Source organism: Pteropus alecto, unplaced genomic scaffold (assembly GCF_000325575.1).
Source record: "Pteropus alecto unplaced genomic scaffold, ASM32557v1 scaffold7, whole genome shotgun sequence".
Lineage (NCBI taxonomy): Eukaryota > Metazoa > Chordata > Mammalia > Chiroptera > Pteropodidae > Pteropus > Pteropus alecto.
Window position 1 is genome coordinate 11,987,508 of NW_006494614.1, and position 20,000 is coordinate 12,007,507.

Genomic DNA, 20,000 nt, shown 5'->3' on the forward strand with positions numbered 1-20,000 from the left:
CCCGCGGGGGTGAGAAGCAAGGGAGGCGGCGGGCGAGAGGGTGGAGACCGCAGGCGCGCGTCCCGAGGCGTAGGCTACGTCGTCACGTCAGCGCGGGAGAGAGAAAGAGAGGAGCCGACTCGGCAGAGACTGGGGGACGGGGCTGAGAGAGCGAGAGAGGGAGGGAGTGAGCCAACGAGCGTGCGAGCGAGGAGGAGAAAGGCGGCCACTCGAGCTTGAGCGGCCGCAGACGGGAGTGGGAGCAGTGGGGGAAAGGAGCAGGGAGGGGAAAACGACAGGCCGAGACAAGGCAGACAGAGGCTGGTGGTGTGGTTGTAGGGGGAAAGGAGGAGCTGGAGGAGGGCACGGGCTGAGGGAGTGAGTGAGGAGCGGACGCGCGAAGGGAGGGGAGGGAAAGGGGGGGGTCACGCGGGCGCGCGCGCGCACCGGGAGCGCGCTCGGAGGCGAGTGGAACTGGATCGGGTTTGCTGCCAGCGGCGTGAGCTTCGGCCGCCATTTTACAACAGCTCCACTCGCGCCGGACACAGGGAGCAGCGAGCACGCGTTTTCCGCAACCCGATCTCCTCGGACAGGATTCCTCCGCCGCAGCCCAACGGGGAGGTAACGACCGCCAGGACTCGGGTCTGGGAGGGGAGTTCAGTGACAATTGTGGAGTGAGCTGGGGGAGGGCGGTGCGGGAGAAACCGGCTTTTCTGGAAAATGGATTCCAAGGGGGAGAGGAGCACGTTGACTGGGGCTGCTTGGGAGTAGGCCGCGGCCCGCACCGCCACTTCCTCCTCTTCTCCATGTGCTGCCGCCGTTCTGGCTTTGTCTGCTGCGCCCCAGGGAGGAGGCACCCCCGCGTCCCCGTGGCCCGCGAGGACCGCGAGCGGCGGCGGAGTTGGTGCTGTCGTGGCCGTCGCCGCGGCGTGGGAGTGGGCGGAGAGGAGCCGGTTCAGTCCAGCAGCCGCGCGGTGGGCTTGGGTGGTGCTTGCAGTCCGGCCGGCGTTGGGCAGTTCGCGGAACGCCCTCACGCCGCCGGGTTGTCGGCCCTGGCCCGGGGGTGGGACAGCTGGCCCGGGCGTTGCAGCCACTGTACGGACGGGAGAGAGGTGGGGGCTTGAATTGCGTCCCGCGTCTCTGGTCTCGGTGGGGCAGGCGGGCTGCCGGGGGTCGCCGGCGCCCGGGGCGGAGAGAGCCATGTGTCACAGCGGAGACGGCGGCGCTGGGGGGGCGGGGAGAGCCTGTGGCCTGGTGCCGACGCGGCTCCGGTGTTGAGGGGTGAGATTGTGCTGCTGATGCTTTCCGGGAACTCCGACCGCGGCTTCGGATTGATGTCGGGAGCCGGTGATGGTCGTCTTGGCCGGGGACTCGGTGGGTTTCCGTTGGAGGAAGTTGTAGGATATTTGAAGGCGCAGAGCACGTGTTTCTAATGGGCTCCTGGTGGCCGCGGCGGTGAGGCTGCCGCTCTGGGTGCGGAGTCGGGGGCGGGCTTTGGGATGCGGGGGTGAAGGGTGGAGAAATTGGGTGGTGGGAAGGTAGCTTGTGTGAGCGCTTTGTTCTTCGCTGACTGTTGTTACTGATCTATAAGGGGCAGGCGGGAAAAGCGCGCACTTTGGGGGTTTACCTTTGAGAGGGAAAAGCCCAGCTTTGCTTTATCCACACACCTCATTCTCTGGGCACAGCAGCGTGTGGCACGCTGGCTGGTCCCATGCTGATTGGGCTCCATTTGTAATGTGGTTTTTCCTAGGAAGTGTTAGCAGGTGAGTCAGGGGTGGTGCTGAGGAAACATAAGTGTCCCGCGCTCCAAATCAGGCTTGTCAGGCGATAGTGACTTTAAGGCTTCTCTAAAGGGAGGCACAGGCTGGCTAGTGAAGAAATTGGTAGAGAAAGTTAAGATTGGGGCTCTTATATTGTCCTCTACCCTATTTGAAGATCCTAGTTTAATTTTGCTTATTGCGTTTGAACAGATCTCTGGAAACATGGCTACAGAACATGTTAATGGAAATGGTACTGAAGAGCCCATGGATACTACTTCTGCAGTTATCCATTCAGAAAATTTTCAGACATTGCTTGATGCTGGTTTACCACAGAAAGTTGCTGAAAAACTAGATGAAATTTACGTTGCAGGTAAGAACTAACACTTGCAAAATTATATTATGAAATTTTTCTATTGGATTTCTAGCTTTGAGCTAAAATAGCAACTTTTTGTGGTTTCCAATAAGTGTGGGAACTGGAGTTTTGTTTTGCCTTGTTGTGATAGTTGTCAACTAGAGGTAAGGTGTACTGTATGTAGAGGGAGGGAAGAAGGGTTAGGTAAAATCTGGCTGGCCAGATGGATAAGTATATGATGGTAGCAACAGCTGCTCAGTGTTGGGAGCAGGCCATGTGACTTTTTGGGGGTATTTTTGTAGTAGGATTTCTGTTAAATGATTTGATAACTATAGACTTGTAGTTTGTCTTGGTGTGGCTCTTTTTTCTAGTGGTTATTCGAAATGGAGTAGAGGTTTGTTAGTCATGCTCGGTATTTTGTTGGTTGATTTTAGAATTTGTAAGCTTATATATTTAGTGTAGAAATACTTAGTATTCAGAACTTTCTGGCTTAAACACAGAACAAGATGAGAAATTGACTCATTGTAAGTGTGGTTGAGAGGCCTTATTTAGTTTACAGTGCAGTATAGAATGGCCAAAGTATGTGTGTTTTTCATTATATAGATAGTAAGAGGAATGGAAGAATACTTAGTTGGCATGCTTGCATCTGTACTGGTAAACAGTGGTGTTTTCTTTAAAAAAATTAAAAGGTCCAAAAATGTTAAAAGTTGACAATTAATTAATTTTTCTCTTCTCCAGGGCTGGTTGCACATAGTGATTTAGATGAACGAGCTATCGAAGCTTTAAAAGAATTCAATGAAGACGGCGCATTGGCAGTTCTTCAGCAGTTTAAAGACAGTGATCTCTCTCATGTTCAGGTAACATTAATGTCAGTGTAAAAAGAATAAAAAACTTGAGTAGTTTTGATATACTTTAAGTTTGACATAATTGATACAGATGAGATAGTTATTAAATATGTTTGGAAATTTTCTTTGCAGAACAAAAGTGCCTTTTTATGTGGAGTCATGAAGACTTATAGGCAGAGAGAAAAACAGGGGACCAAAGTAGCAGATTCTAGCAAAGGACCAGATGAGGCAAAAATTAAGGTATGTCTTAAAAAAACTTTTTCCTCCCTTCAATTTTAAAGTTCTTTCAACTATTTTCTATCTCTGGTAAATATTCCTTGGTTGTGAGATGGGTGTTCTTTTTTAGATGTTGAGAGTTAAAGACCATGAGATAGTTTGCTAATCTTTTCTAATTACTATTTTTTGACGTTTCTTTTCTGTAACTATTTGTTTCTAAAACAATTTGATGTTTTTAAGTTTTTTTGTTATCCACTTACTGAAGTTAAATCTGTGGTGTTGGCATTTTAAACAAAAAATTTAAGGAAATAACATCTACTATGTTTTTAGGTGCTTTTTGAAAAGCTGCAGATCCAGCTTTTACTGACTGGAACCAAAAATGGGAGGGGATCTGTTCACTCCATACTAGTGGAAAGTGTACATTTAGCAGTTAACTGCTTTTCTTAGGATTGTCAAAACGTCAAATGAAATGGATTTAGAATTTTAACAGTGCCTTCTTCCCTCTCCATTACTATGGATTATTAAGGCTAAATTGTTCATTTCTAAAAAGCAGTGTGGAAATGTAAAAGGAAACTGAGGGCTGGGAGTAGAATTTAATTTTTTTATTTTTTAAAATCGTATAGAATAGTTAATTGCCTCAGATTCATCTAGGTTTTGTGTTTTGTTGTTACTTAGTTTTGTTGTTTTTATTTCATAGAAAATGGGGGTGATCATACTAGTTTTAACCTGGTGCTCTTAATACAGTGTGCGAATGCTCTTGAACCAAAGGTTATGGTTTAAGATAAATCAGTTATTGACAGTTTAGGTGTTGGGTGGTGTTTTAATGGTATGATAAGAGCAAAGCTTGGAATATGGAGTTAGCTGTTAATGTCATCCATAAATTTGAGGCTTTTCCAGGACTAGCTGTGAGTGAATTGTGTTTCACCTATAAACCTAATTTTTCCACAGAAATTTTATCAGTTGTAATTAAATGTACATTTGGGAGTTAGAATTATTAAACTTTTATTAAAAACTTGGTTTAATTTGTGTGTGGGGTTTTTTGTTTTTTTTTTTTTAGTTCTATGAAAGGGAGTGACTTAAATTGTGGCAAGAAGGCAGAGACATTATTATAGATGGTTCGACAGAATAAGTTTTACCTTTTTGTTTTTAGGGCTTGACATAAAAGGTTTTATTTAGGTCATATAAAGATTAAGGGCAAAGAAGCATAGGAATTACATATGTGGAAAAGGGAAAATGAGCCATTTAATGATTTCGTTTATGTGACAGTAATAAATGAGTTTATTTTTGTTACTAACCCAATGTTGCACCTTTAAGCAAACATTTGGGTATAATAGAAAAAGACTGCTTAATATCTGTAGTGCTTTGTAGGCCTTTTTGTTTTTGTCATTTACAGTATTTTCTCATAAATACTTAATATTCTTTGAGTAGAAAGTTTCAACTCTGTCTCGTCATTTTCATTTGCAGAGACTGAGGTGACCCCAGATCATTTACCAGCATTTTGATGTTTTGTCATATGCCTGGTATTTCTTTTTCTTCCAGAATTTATCAGCTAATTATTAGATTGGCTTTATTACTTAGAAAATGAGTTTTGTGCTTTGTGGTTTGAGATGATGGAGAAGAGGAATAATTCTTGGTTTTTTCCTTAGGCCAATGGTGGACTACTTTCTAGTACTTTTGCCTATAATAAGGGATGAAGAGAAACTCCTAATGCTCTGAGTAAATATGAGTTGTGTAAGTTTTAACAGTTCACTTTCAGGGAGATAAAATGTAGATACTATGTCACATTGTTGCAATTTCATGAAGTTTTAAAAGTCATTTTGGCTCTCATTTTTTCTGAATGATCCATGCTGTCCTGTGAAGCATGGTACTTGAATATTAGATGAATAAGAGGTTATTTTTCCTGTAGCTCCTAAGTTTCTGGACTTGAGTGTAATTTCTGTGAAGGTTGGCCATATGCCCAGAATGGCATCGTTGTACCTAGGAGTGTGGGGTATAGGGAATTTATTGGGTAAGAAATCCAGACTTGGGAGAGCTAACTTATCCTGCTGCTCCCTCCTTCAGGAGAGAATTAAACTCAACCAAATTAATGTGCAGTCATCTTTTTTAGGAGGTATTAGCAAAATAGGTACATGGTGCCTTGGAAGTTGTTGATGGATCAATGTTAGTTTTTTTGTTCACTAAGCCACTACTCAATAATCAGAGACCAGCAAATAATTTGAACAGGATCCTGAGATTTTTTCACCATGAATTAGAGCTATTACAAGTGTACATTAGAGAGGAAATTCTAAGACACCAGAAACCTGTTTTTAGGGAATGTTACCAAGATAATTGGGAAGATTTGAACAAGATTAATTTTGATTTTCAGTTGCTAAATGCATGAGTGTGGTCTTGTGAATTAAATGTATTAATGACATTTGAATTCTTCAAGGCACTCTTGGAAAGAACAGGCTACACACTTGATGTGACTACTGGACAGAGGAAGTATGGAGGACCACCTCCAGATTCCGTTTATTCAGGTCAGCAGCCTTCTGTTGGCACTGAGGTAAAGAAACTAAAAACTTGTACCTTTTGTAGTAAATGCACAAATGTCTGGTTTCCTAAAGAAACTCTCCATGGTTTTTACTTCATATTTAATTTACAGATATTTGTGGGAAAGATCCCAAGAGATCTATTTGAGGATGAACTTGTTCCATTATTTGAGAAAGCTGGACCTATATGGGATCTTCGTCTAATGATGGATCCACTCACAGGTCTCAATAGAGGTTACGCGTTTGTCACTTTTTGTACAAAAGAAGCAGCTCAGGAGGCTGTTAAACTGGTAAGTTTTTTATTTCCTTCAGTCTTCATATTCACTATCTTTAATTAAAGCCAGATTTTTTCTTATTGTGCCTAAGGGTTAACCAAAGGTTTACGAAGTGCTGATTAGGCATTGCCTTTCACATTCTCTGTGTATATATACATTTTAGCAGTATTTTTGCATGTACAGTTGATCGGATTCAGGATTCATAAGGTAGTATGGCAGAATTCCTAGTTATTGGTTCTTTGAAACATCTGGCTTAGTTATTTTTTTTAATTTATAGAAATGTTAAAAGATTTAGGAAAGTAATTGTAGTAGACAGGGCTCCCATAGTTTCTGGCCATATGTAGGTTATCCCTTTTTCAAAAATATTTCACAGAGACATTGTGATGATAAATTTCTAGTTAATGAATTAAATGGTTTTGTGGTAAGTGGCAAAATTTTATTTGAAAATACCAAATGTTATGTGGGGACCTAGTTATTTTCCCAACTTAAAAAGTTTTAAAGTTTCAAATCATGGCTTTTATAACCCTTCCTCAAATTAGTTTTATTACATTCTGTGAGTCAGGTTTCTATATTTCGTAAAGATGCTGAGGTTTAATTTCAAACCAAGACATGTAAATGGTTCACTATGGCAGATGTTTGTTCAATTTGCTTTATCTGCCTGCCTTATATGAGTAATTCTAAAGGCCTCAGATTTCTCCTCCTGAATTTTATTTTTTCTTCCCTATTAGAAATATTGCATTTTAAGGCATACTTTAAGGAGAAGAAAAGTATATTCTGCTTTGCTTTCTATATTGCTTGAATCTCTCCATTGGTGTGTATAATTGAATATGATAAAGGTTTAACGTTAGAAAAGTACGCTACTTGGAAGAGTATAGGTTTCTTTAAAAAAAAAAAAAAGAATTCAGTAGTGTAGGTATTTTTAAATCATTGCTGATTTTTTCCTTTTAAAGAATGCTTCCTATTTCAGAGGGGGTTTAGCTCTCGGGAGCCATTCACTGGTAACCTTGGAGCTGTCCAAATTTTAGTTTAAGCAGTTCAGGTATAATTAAAGTCTTAGTAAGAGTTCTGGAAAGATACTTTATAAATCATTCAATTTAATTTATGAAAGAACATTTACGCCATGTAGTAATAAAGTAGCAGTTTCAATGTAGAAGTGTAGAATAAGAAGGCAGTGAGGGTAGTATCTTACTACAAAAAGCTAGTATGGAATTTAGCCCATTTCATCTACTATATAAAGTTTTAATTTTTTTAAGCATAGTTACTTAGTATTATGAGTAATGATTTATTGACATTTTTAAAAGGAATCATTAAAGTAACATTTGTAGCCTGCTTAATTGTTCCTACCAAAATACACTAATTATGGGGTCCTCATTAGAGCTTGTTTCTACATAATTTCCAGAAACCTTATAGTAAAGATAAGGTCATTGGGCCCTTGAGCCACACTTCTCTTGCTCAGGCCTGTTTCTATGTCTGGAAGTGTACTGTTGCTTTATCCTCCCTTCCAATAAAGCTGTTATTTTGCTGCTGTAAAAAAACAAACAAACAAAAACTCAAACAAAAAATCATTGGAGGGAGATGATACGTAATCTTCAGACTAATGGTGGACTACTTTCTAGTACTTTTGCTTATAATAGGATGAAGAGAAACTCCGTGATGATTTTGAGTGCCAGTAAATACACATGAAATATGTTTCAGTTTGGACAGTTGCCTTGGTTTAACAAAATAATGTAGTCTAAAATTGCATTGCTGTAGGCTTAGTGTATAGACTTAGTAATATAGTCAGGTTTTTGAACTGCAGTGCAGAAGTTTTCCATAGGTAACCGAAGAGCCGTTTTGATTGGTCTAGGAACTAACTTTTGTCCTAAACTTTTTAACATTTTTTTCCTGGGTTTGTGATTTTGAGTCCTTATCTGGGGGTGTGCTTATATTTTAATGCCTGATGAATAGGAGGCTTTGCATTTGGTGCTTTTTCATAGATAATCTTAGTGGGAGTGGTATACATCCAATGTGATGAATTGGATGTGTTAGCCGTTGCTTTTTTAAAAAGGATGCTTTATTGTGACTAGAATTTGATAATAATAGAATTGAGAGATTTGCCTTAATTCAACAGTAAAAGAATGGACTAGACTTTTGAGGAAATGAAACATTATGGAGAAATAGAAAACTCAAGTTGGATGTTTTAGTGCTTTCTATTTATTTGAGGAAATAAGTACCTCTCTCAAGTATATTCCTTAAGGGACCATACTTTGAAAACTATTCCTAATTGTGTCATAGATGAGTGTCTACTCAAATTACAGCTCTATTCAAGGTGATTTTTTATGTAAGATAATTGACCTGTCATTCTAGTTGTAGATAATCAGATGTTGAGAAAAGGCCTCTTTTGCATTATTTATGGATCAGACGAGATTGAAGCACCCTCTCTTTTTTGCTTTCCTATACTTTTGAGTGTCTTTAGGAATACTTTAAATCATAATAGTTTATGTATTTGGCCTTTTTGATGTGATTCAACAATTTTTCTCCTAGATTAAAAGCTATTATAGATTTTAAATTGGCATCTGAATTATAAAAATGAGATAATTGATATTAACAGCTGAAGAAGAGGTGTGAAGTTAGAAAGCAACTGCAGGCTTCTTAAATGACCCTATTTCCAGCCAATATCTGCCTTGTATTTGGAGGAATAAAAAATTTCATCTCTAAATGATGATAATCTAGCTAGGGAATCAAGATCTAAATTTGCGAAAAGGTGAATAAGTAGCTACTACTTGAGTGCTTGCTATGGCACAGAAGCTGTGGTAGATGCTACATTATTACTTTTAAATTACCACTTTAACTCTTTGTTCAAGATAAGTGATATTACTTTCATTCTGCAGAAGAGGCTGCTGGCTTGCCTGAGGTCTTACTGCTTTAGTTTGATACCAAGTTTGTTTAGGAGTGCCTTTTGTTAAGTAGACATAGCAAATAAACCCAGCAGTATGGTTTGTCACCTGGTAGACTGATTCTTTATGTAGTAGTTTAGGTAGTGTTGGAAGGAGCTCAGGAAGTCCTCTCTCTACTGCCAAGATATTTTTGGCATCTAAAACCTTTTTACCATCTTCACTGTTACCACTCTGGTCTAAGGTACCATTCAAAGAATCCGCCTAACTAGCTAGTCTCACTGCTCTCCATGGCTCCTTTAACGGTCTTACCATTTGGCAGCGTAGATCACAACATTTCCATGCCGAAAACTAATAATGGCTTCCAAAGGAGGCCCTATCTGATAAGTTTCTTCTTATCTCTTTCTCCTACTCTTTTTTTATTACCTTTCTACTTTGCCTATTTTGTTCTCCACCTAAGCTCTGACCATTTCCATCTTACGGCTACCTTCTGCTTTCTAATACTTCTACCAGTTATCACAGATGCTGCCGCCTTATCAGTCTTTTTAGGCGACTTTTCCTGACTCTGAGCAGCACCCATCTGCCCCATGACAGTAATCTCGAACACGATCAAATAGAATGCTTGGGTGTACTTAGAATTATTTCTTGACTTTATAAATTATTTGCTTATCTCTCCATCAGAATTTTTTTTTTTAAACCTGTATTCCCCTACATTTAGAAGAACAGCCCCACTGTATAATAAGTGCTGGATAAATAACCTGACTGGATGACCAGTGCCATCTAATCCATTATTTACAACATAATTTATAATATTCCCATATTAGCTATGGGCCATTTGCTGTTTAAAGGTTTTTTAGCTTCCTTTTGCAATTATTCTGTGCTACCTTCAGTCACAGGGATTATTGCAGATTGATTGGGGCGGGGCAGGTGGGGGAGTTGAAGCTTTACCTTTTACTCCCTGGGGGATATTTGGAAGTATATGTAGTATTTGGTGTCACAAAGGCTAGGGGGAAGGACAGATACTATACTATGCATATATATTTGTGTGGTATGCCGCTGGAATTGGAGCCTAGGGCTACTGGTGTTGCAGTGCCTATTAGTCCTACGTAAGTTAGAAACATTTGAGTAGTTGATGTCTACTCACATTAAAAATTATGGTTTTATAGTTGCTGATGGTTTTATTCACCAAAGTGGTTATATATATATATATCAGTGTAACGTGTGTAGACATTATGAACAAGCTGTGGACAGGATTGGCCCACAAAATATTTTAGTAGCAATTTAGCAGATATTTAGTGTGTTTAGCATGAGAATTTTTACTATGGGCATATTTACAAGGTAGTTTGATTCAACTATTTAGAATTTACAGGACAGGAGTTTACAATTAAAGTGGAAGCAGATTGTTCAAAGGGTAATGGAAAGTGGAAGCAGATTGTTCAAAGGGTAATGGAGGGATGAAGGGGTAGATTGCTTTGCGTTGGGATTGTTAGAGGTTTGTGATAAAAAGATTTGAGCAGGACAGTGAAGAAAATAAATGATTCTAGCTGAAGCAGTGTTTTATGGAAAGAAGTAGGAGATAAAACTTGTATAAAGTCAGTGCCAGAAAGCATTAGTCATTACTGCTGGGTTGAGTTGCATAGTGCCATTAAAATGTTGATCATTGGTATAGGTAACATGATGTAAATCGTGGAATAATGAAGAATGTTTGGATGAAGAAAACAAAGGCCACAGGAGAGGCAGCAATAGAAAGAGGAGAGGTCAAAGATTTTTAAGAGAGAAATAGTAGTAGTAGCAGTATGTTGTTGTAGGTTCTATTCCAGTTTTTACCAGTGATTTCAATGAGGGCAGAGTTGGACTACCCTTGAAACATTTGGTGACTTGAATCTGCAAATAGTGATAAATGTCCTGGGTGACATAATCAGGATTTGAAAAGATTTTTATAGCTTGGGACAGATAGTTTACAGCAGCAAGATGAGTAGAGACAAAGACAAGCCTCATACACAACTAATATTACAAGCTGTAGTGTGTGTCAGCAGAGTGGTATGGTTGCCAAATAAGTTAAGGTAATCATGGACTACATGTTATAGAGGCATGGTATCTAGAAGTGAAAGGTTAGTAAGAGTCTCCAGCTTATTCTAGACACCTCAGCTTCATTCTGCATGTACAGTATTATGTTACTGGATGTCACTATTTGGTGACACTCTTGGAGGTACTTTAGTTTGCCAATATCAGGGAAGGAATGATTAGCCAAGCATAGAGAACAGTTGAGTCATGATGAGCATTGTGTACAGATATATGAAGTGCTGTCATTTGGGGGGAGGAAAGAGACACTAGAATTTTTAGGGAGGCAAATTTGGCTCAATATAAAGAACACTTTGTAATTAAGAAATGTTTAAAAATAAAGCGGACGGGCTTGGCAGGTAATGGCTTTGCTGCTATAAGAAGAGTTCAGACCAAGCAACCACATCTGGATCAGACACCAAATCTGAGATTGCTAAATTTTGGGGGGATTTGGTGACCAGCTATGAGGGAAGGAAAAAGTGACTTGATGTTTTGAGCCTAGCTGACAGAAATGTTCCAAACTATACAATTCCTGTTTTGGTATTTGAAATACTGAAACAGCATTGATTAATGTTCACAGTTCATCTTTCTTTTATTCGGTCACCTCACTTTGGTACTGGATCTGAAAGCTAGATTTCTAAAACTTAACGTCAGTGCCCACCTTCCTAGAGTTTGGAAAGACCTCATTTAAAAAAATTTTTGAAACCATCATAGTGTCCTGATGTACTAATTCTTAATTCTTGAGAGTTAGGGTTTATTAGCAAATTAAAATCTCTTACGGTTCAGAACAGTTTTTGTTATGCCCTTCTGCCATCTGTCACCGACCTGCTGGGATATGAAGTTTAGTTTCGAATTGAAAGTGATAGATAAAGTCTTTAAAGAGTGAGAAAAGTTAAGTCAGATATACATGTGAAAGTGCGTGCCTAATCTGTAGATGGGAGATCGGGCATTGCTTCAAAATGTTTGTTTATAGGTACTTTTGCTTTATTTGAATAATATGTTCAGAGGGTCGCCTTTGCTCCTTTAATGACTTATTTTCATTGGAGAGCCAATTTACTCATGAGTTGGCTAAAATTATCTCGTGTTTTTTTTTGTTTTTTTCTTTTTTAGTTAAAAGGGATGAGTTGTAGTTTACTTTATAAATCTTGCTAAATCGTCATGTCATTAATATTGTTCAGAGATTATAGCCATCCTAAATACATCTTTTACTTACCCTTCCTTGAGTAATCATAGCAGGGCTAGTTATAGATTAGAAGCAAAGAACTTTTTCTTCTGGAAATAATAATGGAAACAGTCATTATTACTATTTTGTTATATTAATGTTGATGGAAGTGATATTACCAAGAATTTTAATATTTTTACAAGCTTGTTTTTTTAACTTAGGTATTATAGTAAATAGCTCCTGCTCTTAGAACATTTGGAAATGAAAATAGAAAAAGAGGAAAAATTTTACCAGATCCTGTTATCTTCAAAATAACTTGTATTTCTTCCTTTAAACACTCTATTTCCTTCCATTCTTTTTTTTGATATTTTGTTTTTGTTAGCTCCTGGAGTTACAGACTAGATTGAAAGCCATTGATTTGTTGCGAATCTATTTGCTGCTAGATTATAAAAAATCTAGGGAATATACATGTCTTAAAACAATTTATTGTTTATTGTTAGGTTAACTTATTTGTGAATTTAGGGTATTGTAATTTACTTGTCTGTAATCTCATGCAATGATGGATTCATCCATAGCTCTGTTATTTGCAGGTAACCTGTATAGTTCTGCTTTTAAGAAGTTTTTGATCTAAATAAATGTTATGAGAAAACTGTGACACAGTTTCTCAGCCCCAGATAATTTTTTGTCACGCTAGCCTATTCTGTGAATTACAGGGTGTTCAGTAACATCTCTGGCCTCAACCTACCCAATAAATACCAGTAGCAAGCCCTCCCACCCTTAGTTGACAACCAAAAATGTATATAGACATTGTCATATGTCCCCTGGGGTGGTAAAACCACTTTGAGCACTATTGGTCTATGTTAACATATAGAATGGTGGTTTTGTTTACCTTTATAGGATTTAGGGATTGTAGAGTATTTTGATGGTTGAGCTCTACAAGTATGCTGAGGAGTTTGGATGGTGGAAGTTTGGATACTACAAGTATGCTGAGGAGTTTGGATGGTGGAAGTGTCAGGGAAAGCATTTTATTCGGAGGCTTAGCAGTCTGAAACTGTTTGAGAAATGATGTAAATAGCTTAAGATTATAGTATTATGGCGAGAAAGAGGAAGTGCTAGGGATTTTAGAGTGGACTTGTATGATGTCCAAGCATTTGAACTTTACCTTTAAGAGATTTTTTTCAATGGGTAAAAATTGTGATTATTGAAAAAAAAAAGTCTCTGGCATAAGTGTAGAGAATAGAGAGTCCTGGGATCATGATGACCAAAAGACGTGGATTGAATAAACTGAGTCAGGGGAGTAGAAAGTACAGCTGTTCTGAACTGGATAAAGGATGTTTGAGCTTTATGTTTAATTTGAATGTCTACAGATGGAGAGAGGGACGGGGAGGGATCAATTTTCTGAATTTGTTTTCTCTTACACCTGTTAGCAAGAATGGGAATAATAGGGAAAGGGATGGTTTTCCTTTTGCTAACTTTTGCCATAAGGCTGTTCTGTAAGTTGTATGGAAACTCATGTTGATTCTTGAGTTATATAGGTTCACTTGTATGTACATTAAAGGTATATTTTGAGGCCAAGTGTGAGGGAGATTAATTATTGCTGCTGCCGCCACCATTATTACAACTTTGAAATTTTGAGGTGATTTTAACTGTAATATGTATATAATCCACTTTTCTAGATAACTTGAATCTTTGGAACTTTGGTTTGTAAATAATGCTGATTGCTACCAATCAGTATTTGCCAATTTGACAGATTGTGTTTTCCCTTTTATGGGATATGGTTACTTGAATATTAAGTTTACTTTTTACTGTAGTTTTATAGTTACTTCTGTACTTTTACTATAATGCACTTGTTTTTCTCCAACTTTGTTGCAGGCTTAATGAAAATAAAATGAGGGGAAAAGTAAGGTTGAATTCAGACTAACAGGGTTCTTCCTTTTAGACTTGTTTATTTGAAGCTGAAAATCCATCATTGCAACTTTAAGAGGTTAAGGGGAGATGGGAAAATAGATTCTGGTTAACAGAAAGGCAGAAAGCTTGTTGGTATTTGCGTGAGGATAACTGATTGACAGATTAGATTTAAATAGAAATTAAAGTATTGTGGAATCAGCCATTTTGAATGTAAGCTCCTACAGACCTGATTCCTAGTGATAATAAGTTTCCTAAATTTCAAGATCTTGAGGTTTGTTTTTTTTTTTTTGCATTAATTTAATCCATAAACTTGTTCAGTATGTTTTGTCAGTACAGTCTTTGTATCTGTCTTAGATTATAATTTTCTCATACAGCACCCTAATGGTAACTATATTTTTTAAATGATAAATTCTTGAGAAACACGATGTTGAAATTCTAATTTGTTAAAAGCTTGCATTAGTGTATAGGATATGCATAGCTTTCTAAAATAAGCATTTACAATAGGATTTATAAGTATAAAAACATCGTGTACTTTTTTCCCTTTCAGTATAATAATCATGAAATTCGTTCTGGAAAACACATTGGTGTCTGCATCTCAGTTGCCAACAATAGGCTTTTTGTGGGCTCTATTCCTAAGAGTAAAACCAAGGAACAGATTCTCGAAGAATTTAGCAAAGTAACAGGTAAGTTGGATTTATTTGGAAGGAGGTACGGTATGACTTTTTTTACTGAATGTAATTGCATACTTCTATGTGACAAGCACTGTTTTAAACACTACAGTTTATTGACTCATTCTTGCTACAGCCATATGACATAGGTAACTATTTTTCAGATAAGGAAACAGACGAAGTGTTTTTGGGAAATAACTTGATGAATGTTATGTAGTTGGTAAGGAATGCAATTGGATTTGAACTCAGAATGCAGAATCATTGTACATCTCTTGTTTGGAAGATTGTATTTCTTTGTGGGTTTGTATGCATTTCTAGGTGGTAGTTGAGATTGTTAGGATTGTTTGATGTGAAGTGATTTGATTTTCCACATTATAGGAATAAGTACTCTTGATATAAGCAGAGATTATACAGTCAATGTGGTATGATTTCTTTGAACTGTAAAGCCTTTTTTTATGTTTCTAAATGACAGGCTGCTTTTATTAGAAAATATTTTCATGTGCCTAGAATGTTTAGCAAATTATCCACCTGTTATTAGTCTCCAGGGACATTTGAAATTCTTATGTAATAACTGATATATTCTATTTTATTTGAAATAAAGCTACTGATATCTGAGGCTAGGAAAGTGTCATTAAAAAGTTTTGGTGTTTACTTGTATAATAAGAAAAATATCTAACCACGTCTGACTTATACTGCCATTTTTCTAAAGCAGTTGTGTAAAAATTTTATCATTAATGGAAGCAGAATACTCCTTAGGTTTATTTTAAGAGAATATATTTTCTTTAATAGGGATATCTGCTGGGAACATTTGAAAAGTGTGAATTAGGTAAATTACCTGGAGAATTCCTTCTAAAGATAAATGATTTTTTATTTTGATATTCAAATATTAGAAAAATAAATCTTTTGATCTTCTTGCTTGTCATTTTATCTGATTTCTCTGGAATGGTTGCTTACTTTCAGAGGGTCTTACAGACGTCATTTTATACCACCAACCAGACGACAAGAAAAAAAACAGAGGCTTTTGCTTTCTTGAATATGAAGATCACAAAACAGCCGCTCAGGCAAGGCGTAGGTTAATGAGTGGTAAAGTCAAGGTCTGGGGAAATGTTGGAACTGTTGAATGGGCTGATCCTATAGAAGATCCTGATCCCGAGGTTATGGCAAAGGTAATGGCAGTCAAGTTAAATTTTTTAAGGGGTTGGTGTGGGAGAGGGGGAAGGGGAAGACTTTAGATAGAGAAAAAGCATAAAATGAATTGTATACTTTTTTTTTTTTTTTAACCATTTTTGAAAGTGAGGAAAACATTCTTTATTCAGGCCATATACCAGAAATAGTACCATGTGCATGGAGAATGAGTATAGAAATTTATTTATGGACACTTGGCCATAATTGCGTAGCTGTCATACTCATGATGAAGTAATTAGCCTACATGCTGTGGAGGTGGTTCGCTTATTTTTGTGTGGATTTTAAGAGCGATTTGAGATTTTAAGAATGGCGCCATTAGCTTACATGGTTTTTGTGTTAAAAGTCCTGTTCCTAAAAATAGTGAACTGTACTGGCCTCAGCAGAGCTGCTGCAGTTACAAGGTTTAGCTATTATTAGGTATCCTGCTTCAGCAGTCAGTTGAGACATCCTATGAGAACAAACATCTCTTGAGTCAACATTTTACTCAGTAATGGTTTGCAGTTAAGTTATTCTACCTTTTTGTCTTTAAGAATCCCTATTAATGGTTATAGGCTAGCAACTACAACTAGTTCACTTAAATCAAAAGAAGAGTAAAATGCTAGAACTGTGAATATTATGAAAGGATGAGTGGTCTTGAGGATGAAGATAGTTTGGATTCTTTTTTTCTCTGGCCTATTAAGCTCTCATTGGGTTATTAGTACTTCTTATTAAGAAATTTGTATGCTCTTTCATGTGTTAGGAGGAAGCGATAGTTTCTTGGCCAAAAAAGGGCACATTTTATAGTTGTCCTTTGAGGAGCATACAAGATTGCAAGAATTGACCTTAATATTTTGAACTCTCTCCCCCTTTAAGATTTTAAAAGCAGGTCCTAATTAGTTTTGACCACCTGTATTGTGTTAAATGTTCAACAGCTATCTCATAGGGCATGGTATTCACATTGTTAGGAAGTAACCTTTATTTTCATTGCAAAATAATTACTAAATAAAACTACAAAGCATATGGTGTTTTTTGTTTTTCTTTTTTAGCAGAAAGTACAGAGTTACCATATATCCTCTGCCTACACACATGCAGACTTCCCTTGCTGTCAGTATCCATACCACAGTGGTACATTTGATACAATGAGTGAACTTACATGGACACATTATTATAACTCAAAGCCCATAGTTTACATTGGGATTCACTCTTAATGTTGTACATTGTTTGAGTTTGACAAATGAATGACATGTATCCATTTTTATAGTATCATACAGAATAGTTTCACTGCCCCAAGAATCCTCCCTCCTCTGCTTATTCATCCTTCCCTCCCCTCTAACCCCTAGCAACTATTGATCTTTTTACTGTCTCCATAGTTTTGCCTTTTCCCAAATGTCATATAATTGGTATCATGCAGTATGTAACTTTTAAAGCTTATCTTCTTTTATTTACATTTACTTTTAAGTTTCCTCCATTGTCTATTCATACTTGATAGATCTTTTTTTTTTTTTTTAGCTCTGAATATTTCATTCCCCTACAGAAGGAATGAAACTTGGTTGTTTCCAAGTTTTGGCAGTTATTAACAAAGCTGCTATGAACATGCAGGTTTTTGTGTGGATGTGTTTTTAACTTATTTGGGTGAATAATAACAGTGCGATGGATGGATCCATATGGTAAAAGTATATTCATAAGTAGCTCCCAAACTTTTCTCCATATTGGCTGTACTATCTTGCATTCTCACCACCAGTGTTCCTGTTTCTCCATATCCTCGCATTTGATGGTGTTAGTGTTTCAGGTTTTGGCCATTCTAATAGATGTGTAGTGGTATCTCACTGTTTTAATTTGCAGTTTCTTACTGACACGTGATGTTGAGCATCTCTTCGTATGCTTATTTGCCATCTATATATCTTCTGTGGTGAGATGTCTGTCCAAGTTTTTTGCCCATTAGATCCAACAGTCATGCTCTTTGGTATTTATCCAGATGAAAACTTAGTCTTTTATTTTTCTGATATTCTTCTAATGGGTTGTTTCCGAAGTTGCAGGGTGGGTGATGGCATGTTGGAAATTGAACTCTTTGGAAATATGCAGGGAGTTTATGTTTTCTTTTAAATTTCAGGTAAAAGTGCTGTTTGTACGCAACCTTGCCAATACCGTAACAGAAGAGATTTTAGAAAAGGCATTTAGTCAGTTTGGGAAACTGGAACGAGTGAAGAAACTAAAAGATTATGCTTTCATTCATTTTGATGAACGAGACGGTGCTGTCAAGGTAAATAACGGGGAATTATTATAGGCATCTAAATTAGACTAATCATTTTTAGTCATCCTAGAATCAGAATGTTTTAAAAAAATTGAAGGAATCTCAGGCATCAGGTAATCTACTCAAGCTAACTTTTATTGGCCTTACCAAATTGTATAAGTCAAAAATATTAGTTGAAAAGCTGGATCTTCGAATAAAAAAAAGAATCCTATTTTGTCTCATCTTTTCAAAATTACTGATAAATGATTTTTTAACTTTAAATGAATCAATTGTTTTTGAAGTCCTCATATTGATCAAAACGTAATTTTTTAAGGCTATGGAAGAAATGAACGGCAAGGACTTGGAGGGAGAAAATATTGAAATTGTTTTTGCTAAGCCACCAGATCAGAAAAGGAAAGAAAGAAAAGCTCAGAGGCAAGCAGCAAAGAATCAAATGTAAGTTGTATAAGTTTTAATGTTGGTAGATTAACTGGCGATTAATAGGTGTTGCTCAAACCTGTTAAACAAATCCATAACATGACTCTACCTTTTAAAGGAGACTTGAAACCTCTGAGGCACATAGAAGTGCCAGGAATATAAAGAAATGTTTATTGATATATTGCTATTGACTATAATGTGAAAATAATAATTTGAAATAATGGGAATTTTGTATAATAAATAAAAATCTAGGATATTTACTATTATATCTTTTGCAAAATGTGCTCTTGACTATGTTTTAAGTATTAGCTATACAAGTCTTAATAATATAATTGGTTAAAGGTGGAGATTCTTCTAAAAGGTAGGAAATGTTAAACCTCCAAGTGTGATAAACTGTTTCCTTTGTATCGGAGACTTCTTTACCAATACATAATGCCTGTTACCATCTCAAAGATTTCACATACTATGCATGAGTTTTAAAAAATGGAATAAGAGAATATAGTTAAATAAGCAAACAACGTAGTTAAAACGACATAGTTATTGAGGTGAGAAAACAAGTGTGTAATGTGTTGTATTAGTAGAACATCTATAAAGGGATTACTTGCTCTTTAAAACAGTGAAGGAAATGGGTAAGGAAGAAGTTGGCAGCTTTAAAATATAGGTCGATAATGGATTTCGGAGGAGTAAGATGGATAACTACTATTTGTTGTAGGAACGAAAATCACTACTTTATTAGGCCAGTTTTCTCTTCCTTGCCTTAGGTGGGATACAAAAGAAGAGATGGGGAACTTCAGCTTATGTCTGTTTCACAATCAAGGAAGTAATCCAGTTCTAATTTCTGCAGTTGGCTGTGCAGTTAGACAAGTTGGCAAGGTCTGAGCCTCAGTTTGTTTAGTTTTAAAAGGAGGCCAGATTAAATTATGCAAAATGTCTTGTACCATGGTTATCTAGGTGATCTATGTATACTTGTTCTAGGATTAAAGAAACATACTTTTACTTGAGGCTTGGTGATAGTATAAAAGAACAAAGAGCTAGGGCTTGAAGGGTGAGGGGGACTTATGCTGTATTCTCAAACTCCTGAATATACTCTACGCAGTGAAAATAACTTTGATATCTCTTCAGAAGACAGTTAACTGATTACATTTTATTAGTGCAGTGATAGAATATAAGTGTAGGAGATTGTATTAGATTTCTAATCTGTGATTTTAGCAGTTCTAGTTATGACTTGGTAGATGGAGGGTGGTACTAAAAGGTGGGGAATGTGAGTACATCTGTTGATATTAGAAAAGAACAGGCCCAAATGGGATGACTGCATGCAATACCTGCACTTTAACTTGCTGTAGTCATTCACTATTTTTTTTTTTTAATTTAAAAAACTATAGCACACGTTGCTACCTAGTCCTCATTAAGTTCCTTTGTGTTGAGTACACTCTATTCCTCAGTTTGAGATGAGGAAACCGAGGCACAGAGGTCAACTTGGCCAAGGTTAGTCACATAGCTAGTAAGTAGTGGGATTGATTTGCACCAAGGCAGTCTGCTGC

General features: G+C 37.4%; 1 protein-coding gene across 5 annotated transcripts in view; it reads left to right on the forward strand.

Moving 5' to 3' along the window:
* Positions 1-94: 94 nt before the first annotated feature.
* The window catches only part of SYNCRIP (synaptotagmin binding cytoplasmic RNA interacting protein), a 24,246-nt gene continuing 4,340 nt past the window's right edge, over positions 95-20,000 (forward strand). Inside the window, exons 1-10 of one of the 5 annotated variants that reach the window (XM_006926334.3) lie at positions 95-600; positions 1,950-2,109; positions 2,830-2,948; positions 3,069-3,176; positions 5,581-5,694; positions 5,794-5,970; positions 14,507-14,642; positions 15,588-15,793; positions 17,902-18,051; positions 18,356-18,477. In XM_006926334.3, the coding sequence (XP_006926396.1) occupies positions 1,962-2,109; positions 2,830-2,948; positions 3,069-3,176; positions 5,581-5,694; positions 5,794-5,970; positions 14,507-14,642; positions 15,588-15,793; positions 17,902-18,051; positions 18,356-18,477 (1,280 nt within the window). In that variant the 5' untranslated portion in view covers positions 95-600; positions 1,950-1,961. The remainder of the gene's footprint in view (positions 601-1,949; positions 2,110-2,829; positions 2,949-3,068; positions 3,177-5,580; positions 5,695-5,793; positions 5,971-14,506; positions 14,643-15,587; positions 15,794-17,901; positions 18,052-18,355; positions 18,478-20,000) is intronic. The other 4 variants (XM_006926335.3, XM_015600452.2, XM_006926337.3 and 1 more) reach the window with 4 other exon arrangements.